The sequence below is a fragment of the Neovison vison genome, chromosome 1, assembly GCF_020171115.1.
Source record: "Neovison vison isolate M4711 chromosome 1, ASM_NN_V1, whole genome shotgun sequence".
Lineage (NCBI taxonomy): Eukaryota > Metazoa > Chordata > Mammalia > Carnivora > Mustelidae > Neogale > Neogale vison.
Genome location: NC_058091.1, coordinates 148,433,703 through 148,443,876, shown reverse-complemented (window position 1 = coordinate 148,443,876; position 10,174 = coordinate 148,433,703). Strand labels below are relative to the sequence as shown.

At 39.7% G+C, this 10,174-nt stretch overlaps 1 protein-coding gene and 1 pseudogene across 1 annotated transcript; both read right to left on the bottom strand.

Annotated features, from left to right (window-relative positions):
* Positions 1–1,152: 1,152 nt before the first annotated feature.
* On the bottom strand, positions 1,153–2,068 carry LOC122909727 (annotated as a pseudogene).
* Positions 2,069–7,982: 5,914 nt separating this feature from the next.
* Positions 7,983–8,912, bottom strand: LOC122900301 (putative olfactory receptor 2W6). The gene has a single exon (XM_044238868.1). It carries the CDS (start codon positions 8,910–8,912, stop codon positions 7,983–7,985), a length of 930 nt encoding a protein of 309 aa, XP_044094803.1.
* Between the last annotated feature and the right edge of the window lie 1,262 nt (positions 8,913–10,174).

Genomic DNA, 10,174 nt, shown 5'->3' with positions numbered 1-10,174 from the left:
ATATCAGTAAAAGGAACTAAATCATATATTTTTGGTGAGGATTAAATAATTCAATATATGAAGTGCTTAGAACAGTTCCTGGCATGTCGTACATTCATATGTCAACTATTAGTACTGTTGTCGTTATGGCAGATTGTACCTGTGGATTTGTACGTGAATTTGTGCTTACTATTTCTTCTTATACTGGTCTAGTAGTTCTCAGAGAGCAGAGAATATGATAATTACTCTGCACTGTGTCTTTAGCAGTATCTAATAAATAACATTTGCTAAATTACTTAATTAAAACTAAAGCCATGAAATGACTTTGGCTTTCCAACATCAGTTAGTATCTGATAAGATAACATTAGATAACATTAGATAACAAGATCCCAATACCCATGAGACTATGCAAGGCGAAAAGTTGTGGATAGTAGCAAGAATAAAATTACTGGGGCTTTTTCTACTTAACACCAAATAATATGCTCAATCTCATAAGAAGTTATTAATTAAAAAAAAGAAGTTATTAATTTATAGCACTTGCTTTCAGCTGTTAAACCAGAAGGAGTAATACGGTCAGTACTTATCAGGAGTATGGTGGGGATACAGTTCTGACAGTTAGACCTGAGCACAGTCCTGCAGCTGCTTCAGAAACTAAAGGAATTGGGATTAAATACAATTTGACTTCAAAATATGAAATGTAGAGTTGAAAAATTCCCACTTACAAAGACTGATTACTTCCTACAACCAGAACATATATGATATTTAGAGAGCACCATTTAAAAAAAAAAAAAAAAGACACAGAAGAAACCCACAAATCAATAGGAAGCTGCTTTACATCCTCATATCACCAACTAATCTCAGAATACCAAACTGTTGAATTGTGTAGGGAGTATGAAAGCCATAATTTTCTGTCCCTGCATTAAACTGGGCCCAGACACACTTTCCAGTCCCCATTATATTTTATTTTTTGTTGTTTAATTTTTGTTTCATAATCATAAACCTAACCCTGAAATCCAGCTAGACTTGCAGGGGAATAAGGGAAACATGGAACCCATGGAACTGCAGTGAGAGCACAAAGGTTATAGGGTGTTTTGAGCAGATGGGTGAAGTGGTGCTCTCCTGAGTTACACAAGGAATACTCTAGTGGTGAAGATAAAACACAAGTCAAATTTATTAGGTTTGTCCACAATCAGCAATGGTGATCTTCCTGCTCCTCTTGCCCTTCCTGGACCCAAAGGACTCCATGGTGTCCACAGTATTCCTGCTCCCTTCCATCTTGCCCAAGACCACCCACTTGCCATTGCACTCAGTCTTGGCCATGCAGACAGAAACCTGTGAACCCGTCATGTTGGGTCCAGTGTTTGCCATGGATGAGATGCTAGGACCCATACACTTCAGGATGAGATTCTCATCATTAAACTTCCCCCCACAGATGGAGTTACTTCTAGGGCCATTGTGGTGGGTAAAGTCACCACCCAGGCAATAAATTGCAAAATAATCCTGTGAAAGCAGGAAACTTTATAACCAAATCCTTTCTCCCCAGGGCTCAGAGCACAAATAAAATCTTAAGATTTTATTTAGGGGCGCCTAGGTGGCTCAATGGGTTAAAGTCTCTGCCTTCAGCTCAGGTCGTGATCCCAGGGTCCTGGGATTGAACCCCACATCAGGCTCTCTGCTCAGTGGGGAACCTGCTTCCCTCTCTCTCTCTGCCTACCTCTCTGCCTACTTGTGATCTCTGTCTGTCAAATAAATAAATAAAATCTTTAAAAAAAAGATTTTATTTATTTGAGAGAGAACTAGTAGAAGCAGGTTGGAGGGAAGAGGGAGAGGGAGCAGCAGATTGTTTGCTGACTGCAAAGCCCCACACGGGACTTGATCCCAAGACCCTGAGTTCATGAGATGAGCTGAAGTCAGATGCTTCACCGACTGAGCCACCCAGGAACCCCAGAGCACATTTTCTGCTGTCTTTGCACAGTTGTCTGCAAACAGCTGGAGGGAGACACAGCCCAAAGGTGTGCCCTCCACAGTGATGACAAAGAACATAGTGGGGTTGACCATGGCTGGACACTGCTGGTGGCTCCTGAGCAGTGGCATCTGCAAAGCTCCAATCTCTGTTTTAAATAGCATTGAGACCAAGCCAGAATAACACAGCTGATTTCTCCAGGAACAGCTCACTTATCAAGGTTTCCTTTAAGACGTTTGCCTTGCTCTGCCTACGGACCCAAAGCTACTATTTTTAAGCTCTGCTCAAACTCAACCAAATCTGTTTTATAAAGTTCACCTCATAATCCCTCATGCCAGGTCTGAAAACCTTATAAATATCCTTCCCTAACTATTCCCTTTTGAGACACCAATATCTCTGCTGGGAGAGTATTTTCCATTTCTGGGGTGGGTGTGATAAATTCAGTTTTGCTTGATCAACAGCTGTGTATGGTAGTCTTTGGGGATTTGACAGTCAGTAGATACAGTATAAGTTTTTGGTAGACATACACATTTATTCTTATTGAATATATGCCTAGGAATGAATTTTGAGGTCAGAGAATAGGCAGATGTTACATTGTCAAGTAATGGCCTCCTCCCTAAATCCATGTCTTATAGTCCCCCATACATCAGCTCTGTGAGCAACTTTGGCCAGTGGGACATTGCAAACATGACATAAGCAGAAATTTGAAAAGGGAGTGTCTGCTTGGAACATTGATGTCATGTGAAGAAGCCTGGATTAGTTTGTTGAAGACATGTGATCAACAGCCATCACTGAACATATGAGTGAAGTCATTTTAGACTATCCGGTCCCAGGCAAGCCATAATACTGTAGTGCCATTCCCCAGTCTTGTCATCCCTGAACAAGACCAGTGGAAGAACAATCTGGCTGAACTCAGCCCAAGTTGTTGATCCAGAGAATCATTAACAAATTAAAGAATTACTGCTTTATGCCACTAAGCTTTGAGATGGTTAGTAAATGTGGCAATACATAATTGATATGGTGTCTATTAATCTGAATAGAAACTGCCAAACAGCTTTCAGAAGCAACACTCCCACCAACAGTGTAGGAGAGTTTGAGTTGCTCCACATCCTCACCAACACTTGGTGTTGTCTACTTCAGGTTTTTAGCCATTATTCACCGTAAGAATGTATTGCACTGTTTTGGATGAGTACTGAGCTGAGAATGTTTTCATATGTTTGTCAGCCATTTGGATCTCTTTTTGTGAAGTTCTTGTTCAAGTTGATTGTCCATTTTAAAAATTTTGATGTTTTTCCTTTTAGGATTGATACTGGAGTTCTTTGTAGGTTCAGGATAGGAGTCTTTCTGTCAAGTATATGGAGGGTAAATACTTTCTCCAATAATCAGTAGGCTGCTCTTTGATGTTCTCAACAGTGTCTTTTGATAATCAGAAGTTTTGATGAATTCTAACTTATTTTCTTTTCATACATTATTAGTATTTTTTGTGCCCCATTGATGTCCTTGTTTACCAAGGCCTGAAGACACTTTCCTGTGTACTTTTTTCCAGGCTTGTAGTAGGTTGTCATGATGTTCACCAATTTCTTTCCTATACATACATCATGCCATTCCCCTAATAATAGAAAGAATATATTCTTCCTTTCCCCCTTGATTCTGGATTAGTGTCCTCATGACTCACCTGACCAATAGAATACTATGAAAGTAGACATTCTGGAACTTTGAGTATTGGTCACAAAAAGTTTTAAACCTTCCATCATGGTTTTTTAGAACACTCACACTAGAGGAAGCCAGCAAGCATGTTACGAAGTCTAACCACCCTGAGAGCACTTGGTGGAGAAGTAGGGCTCCCCGTAAGCACCCAGGTATTTCAACCATCACAGATAAAGTACTAGGCATGTAAGTGAAAGAGCCTATTGATAATTTATACCCAAAAGATGCTATATGAATAAGAAATGAGGCCCCAGACATATGGCCCCATCTGAGCTGTGACGGCCATTTTCCACCTTTTAAGCCATTCTTGCTGAGGACCCAGATATCACAGAGCAGAAATGAGTGTTCCTGGAAGTCATCTCTCTGAACCGAAACTGACAAGTGGCTGTGTCCTAGGGCTACTCTAGAGTGGTGTTGTATTTAGGGTGGGTTATTACTGGGTTATTAGTGGTATTACCCCTTATTTGCTACTGTATTCTCATTGAACCTGAAGAAAAATTAAGGCAGGGCCTGTTGTGTCTCTCCCACCAGATTTACAAAGTCTGGTATTTCTATCCTTTTTCACAGAAGTGATATTACACTAATAAAAATAATGTAGTATGAGCTTTCAGAAAAGGAGACTTTCTTCAAAAATATATAGTTCCTCAGGGTCCCTGGGTTGTTCAGTTGGTTAAGCATCCAGCTCTTGATTTCTGCTCAGCTCGTGATCTCAGGGTTGTGAGATGGAGCCCCACCTCAGGCTCCCTGCTCAGCGGGGAGTCTGCTGCTCTCCTCCTCACTCTCTTGCCCCTCCCCCCTGCAGTGCTGTCTCTCTAAAATAAATAAATAAATCTTTTTAAAAATGTGCAGTTCCTCAAACAAAGGTAATATTTATTATTCCTCAAATTCAGGAAGTTTTTAGGGCTCAAATATTTCTAATGATTAATTTAGACTGTATTCTTTCCCTGAAACTACTATTATGATATGATCATGTTGGAATGTTTACTACCAGTCAATATTATGAGAGGCATTTATCATAGTTCAGCTTACAGAATTTTTACATTGAGAATTAAAACAAGACAATCAGGGCACCTGGATGGCTCAGTTGGTTAAGCGTCTGCCTTCAGCTCAGGTCATGAGACCAGCATTGGGCTCCCTACTCTGTGGGGGGTCTGCTTCTCCCTCTCTCTCTGCCCTCCTCCCACTCATTCAATCTCTCTCTCAAATAAATAAGATCTTAAAAAAAAAAAAGGAAAATCAAATTAGCACCCTCCTTACTCTTAAATTAAATAATATTAGCAGCGTTTATAGACTTTAAGTATAGACTCAAAGCGGAAATAATTTGTCAATGCTGTTGAATCTTTCCAAAACCACTTTAGGGCAATTTAACCAAATTTTCAGAGTTTTGATGACTTAATGGAGGAAGAGTCAAAATCTGGGAGTTACCCCCTTCAGTGGAAATACACACTGTATATTTCCTCCATCTAAGGATGCGTTCTGACCCTGAGGCCAAACAGCTGCGCACTCTGGGGGTGGTGGGCCCACAGTCAGCCTTCTGCCCTAGGCTGGCCCACTGTCCCTGCCCACCACATAAGAGCTTCCCTCCCTGGCTGCTCTTCTCAACCACATATGCTTTCAAACGTCCGTATAACCATCTTGCTTTTTATAGTTATAGCAAACACTTGCATTAATGCAAACACAGTATTAATAACTTTAAACAACCCCATTAGATTTGTGGAGTAATTCATATTTTACAACAAAATAACCTAGGTTTCAACTCTTTGAAGCAAGGATACATATTTAAAATACGACGGAGCTAGGATTCAATTCTTCCAGTAACTAAATAGTCTCTGCTTTTCCCACTGCTCTTTAGTGAAGGGAAATAAAAGTTAAAGACTAGAAAGGAAAGAAAAGGGGTATTTTCTGAGATCCAGGGCTAAATCTGGATGTTAACAATTACTATATATACCATGAGAAATTAATGACAAGTGTCAATTCAGAAGGAGGAACGTTTTCTTCATTTCTGGGGCATCTTCATGGAAACTGTATCTAGCCTCTGAGAAGGATATTACTGTATACAAGTGAGGAATCCCATTGAGGTGTTTATTCTATGTTAACTAACTGGAAGTAAAATAAAAAGTTAAAAAAATAAAAAATAAATAAACTGAGGTGTTTAAGGACTAGACAGTTTAATCATAACATGTTTGAATAATTTTCTAAACAAGGAATAATGAAATGGGGACTTTGAAGGGATTATATGGAAGAAAATCAGTTTAATGAGGAGAGAAATACCTTTCTTAGGTCAATCTGAAGAGGTTTAAAATTCTGAACTGTTGCTACTGTACAAACAGCCTCTAGACCATGACAGAATTCATAGTAATTCCCCTTGAGTGTATGATTCATATGTAGGAAAGGAAAATTTTTCATCTCCTAAAATTTGGGGATGAGTTTTGATACACACAGAAATTCCTCAGTGGCTTTTTTCCCTCTCTTAAAGGGTTTACATTGAATTAAGAAAAAAATATAAAACATTTAACAGTAAATGTAAACTCGGACTGTGCTGTGATAGATCCACTTGTAATCTTGAAGAACAGACAGAATTAATGCATCAATTAAAGTGAAGGACTGATTGCTGGATGTAATTAATCAGTTAAAATTAATAATATCCCAAGTTATTACTGATTGCATACTATCTGCAAGGCATTTTAATAACAACTTAATACCCAAAATGGTGCTAAAAGGATTAAATAAATAACAGCTTTATGATCAAGGAATTTATAGACTAATAGGAGACATATAAATAAAATAATATTAACTAGAAAAACTGTCATTTCAGTGTATAAAATGTAACCTGTTTGAGGTGTTTCCTTTGTTTACTCTAGTAGAGAACATTTTTAAATCAAAGAGACTCAGGTAATTTTACAAATATTACATGATTTTAAGCTAACCACTAGAGTATGGGAAAGATTTGGACTGGGGATTTGCATGGGCACTGGGGGAACAGGTAATAACATGGTATTAACAGTTAAAGAAAAATGAGTGAATTTCTGAGGGGTAGCATTCTTCCATAGGGATTACTGCATATCTAGCATACTAGGATGACTGTACAAGTGGTAAAATAGGGCTGGGGCTGATGATTAGGTGACCTGTACATGCATTATATACTCGGCAACAAAAGCAACGTTACTCAGTGGACAATAGCAAAGGTTCAGACTTGTACATGCCACTTCTGAACCCCACTTATCTTCTGTGTGACCTGTGCTTATTTACATAGAATCTATAAACCGTAGTTTTGTTATTTTACAAAATTGGATGAAAATACCTACATCCATTCTTTGAGAGGCTTAAGACTGTATACTTACTTTTATAACGTAAATAAAATATACTTAACTTTGTAGAGGAAAATCTATCTTTCAGTAGATAATTACCCATTACCGGATTCTGATTGTGTAAATTATATATTATATATTATTATTAATTATAGATAAACTGAGAGCAATGCAAAATAACTCTTGTCAGTGACATGTGAATTCAGTTCTGTCAGGTAGGAAAGGGATTGTCTTCTCCCCCCACAGTAGAAGAAGCAATTTCTTGTCTCCTTTTGCACATTTCATTTCAACATTCCTTCATGTGTTATGAATTTGTGATATTTGACTTCTTTTTATTTTTTCATTTTTGTAAGATTTTATTTATTTTTTTAATCTTTTTTCAAAGATTTTATTCATTTATTTGACAGAGAGAGAGACAGTGAGAGAGGGAACACAAGCAGGGGGAGTGAGAGTGGGCGAAGCAGGCTTCCCGCTGAGCAGGGAGCCCAATGCAGGACTCAATCCCAGGACTCTGGGATCAGGACCTGAGCAGAAAGCGAGGCTTTATGACTGAGCCACCCAGGAGCCCCAAGAGTCTATTATTTTTTTAAGTAATCTCCACACTTGGTGTGGGACTCAAACTCACAACCCTGAGATCAAGAATTTCAGTCTCTACCCACTGAGCCAGGCAGGAGCCCCTTGACTTTTTTTTTTTTTTTAAACTGGTTATTAAGTAAGTGTGCCTGATTCCTTCATTAATTGAGTTGAATAAAATCTTTAACACGTTTATTTTGTATCTCTGTGAAAATCACCTTACTCTTCTTCTAAGACTTAACTCTTTTTATTAAATATTATTTTGCTGAGATAGATCTATATTACGTATGGCTATGGTTGGCTCCTGTTGACTCTGGATACACTTCAGGGTATTTATCCCTATTTTTAAAGACCCAAGGGTTGGACACATGGGCTAATTTTATTATAAACACAAAGTAAATGGCGGCATTTGAAAAAAAAAAAATCACCTAAGACTGCCTTTGTTGCTCAGGTCATTGCTGCCTCCTCAAAACTTTCCTCAGCGCCCCTTTTACCTCTTTATTCCTTAAGGTGTATATGAGTGGGTTGAGCATGGGCGTTACCAGGTTGTAGAAGAGGGTGAGGAACTTGCCTTGGTCCTGGGAAGAGCTGTTTCCGGGCTGCATGTACATGTAGATGATGCTCCCGTAGAACAAGGAGACCACGGTCAGGTGCGAGCTGCAGGTGTTGAAGGCCTTGCGGCGCCCGGCCGCGGACTTGATCTTCAGCACCGCGGCGGCGATGTAGCCGTAGGAGACGAGAATAAGAGTAAGGGGCAGGAGGACGATGAGAATGGCGAAGGTGAAGGCCAGCATCTCCACTGCGCGGGCGTCCACACAAGCCATCTTGATCAGCGCTGGCATTTCGCAGAGGAAGTGGTTGATCCGGCGCCGGCCACATCTGGAAAGAGTCATTGTGAGGGGGGACATGACGATGGCATTGACCAGTCCGCTCCCCCAGGCCACAGCCACCAGTCGTAAGCACAGCTGGGGGTGCATGATGACCAGATAGTGCAGGGGCCTGCAGACGGCCGCGTAGCGATCGTAGGCCATCACGGCCAGGAGGATGCACTCGACGCTCCCCACAGAAAGGAAGGAGAAAAGCTGGACCACACAGCCGGCATAGCTGATGGTCTTGTCAGGGCCCCAGAGGTTCACCAGCATCTGTGGGATGCAGCTAGTACTGAAGCACAGATCTAGAAAAGAGAGGTTGGCCAGAAAGAAGTACATTGGGGTGTGAAGTCGAGTGTCCAGGATGCACACGAGGATGATCGATGAATTTCCCAGCACGGCCACTGAGTATAGGATGAAATTCACTATGAAGAGCACCAGCTCCAGCTTGGGGCGGTCTGAGAAGCCCACCAAGATAAAACCGTACTCTGAGCTGTCGTTGGATTTTTCCATTCTCTTCCTTTCACATCGTCTGTGTCCCTGGTAAGAATATAATGAATACCTGATCTGTATTTTCTGAGAACCAATGAATGTCGGGAAGTTTAAGGAACGGATAAGCCATCAAGTCTGGCAACCCATCCTACACGAGGTGAGCGTCTGCCTAGCCATTTAAGTCATTCATCCTTTGTTCAAACATGTAACACAAACTACTTCAGTGTTGGAAAATTCCAATTTACAATCATCATCCTTTTGCTAAGTAGGAATGTTCTTCCTCATTCATAAGACAAAGTATTTCAACTTTATTGAATATACTTCGTATCTAATCTCTCTTCCTGTGACAGCCATTTAAATATTTTAAGCTAAAAAAAAAAAACCCTAAATTTTCTTTAGGTCAAGATGTTTAATTTCCTGCAATGATTCTTCCTATAACAAGGTTATCAAGTCTGTTTTCACCTTATAACCATCTTCCACATACCCTTAATGTCGACAATGACATTCTGGAACTGTGACAACCAGGGCTGAGTTGAGTATGTGCTTTGAAAAACACAAAGTACAGGAAACCTACTGCCTATCATGACCTGGATATTATATTCTTTTTTTTTCCCCCAAATATTTATTTATTTGAGAGAAAGCACATGCAGGGGGAAAGGCAGAGCGAGAAGTACATTCCCCACTGAGTGCAGAGCCCAATGAAGGGCTTGAAATCCAGGATCCTGAGATCACGACCTGAGCTGAAGTCAGACACTCAACCAACTAAGCAACCCAGACACCCCTGAATATTATATTCTTATCTTATATTCTTATCAATATTAAATTCTTATATTATATATTATTATTCTATCAGTCTCAGTTACTTCATAGTGTCGATGTTACCTTTGTACTTAGGTTATAACTGGGTCTACTAAATATTTACTTATCCTATGAAGTACTGTCAAAACTGATCTCTTTCATTGACTTCTCTGAAACAAAAAAAGTCTTCTGTAGCATAGAATACCAGGACATTCGGGGAAGATATTTTGACAAGTAATAAAATGGCAACTTGGGATATATTTGTCTTCTGGTAGTTTTGTAAAAACATTGAAACAAGCAATTAGCTTGCAGGAGAAAGGTGCATAGCAATAGGGATGAATGGAGAGGGAAGGAAGGACACTGTGGTGCCTAGAATAATTTTAAAAAAAGTACACTGAAAAAGATTGACTCTAATATGGCTAAGAATAAAGAGAGCTGGATTCATAAAAGACAGACTCATAATTGGAATAGAGGATACTAGGATA

What these genes read in the sequence shown, in the direction of transcription:
- LOC122900301 (XM_044238868.1), bottom strand. Translation starts at nt 8,912, where the DNA reads ATGGAAAAATCCAACGACAGCTCAGAGTACGGTTTTATCTTGGTGGGC.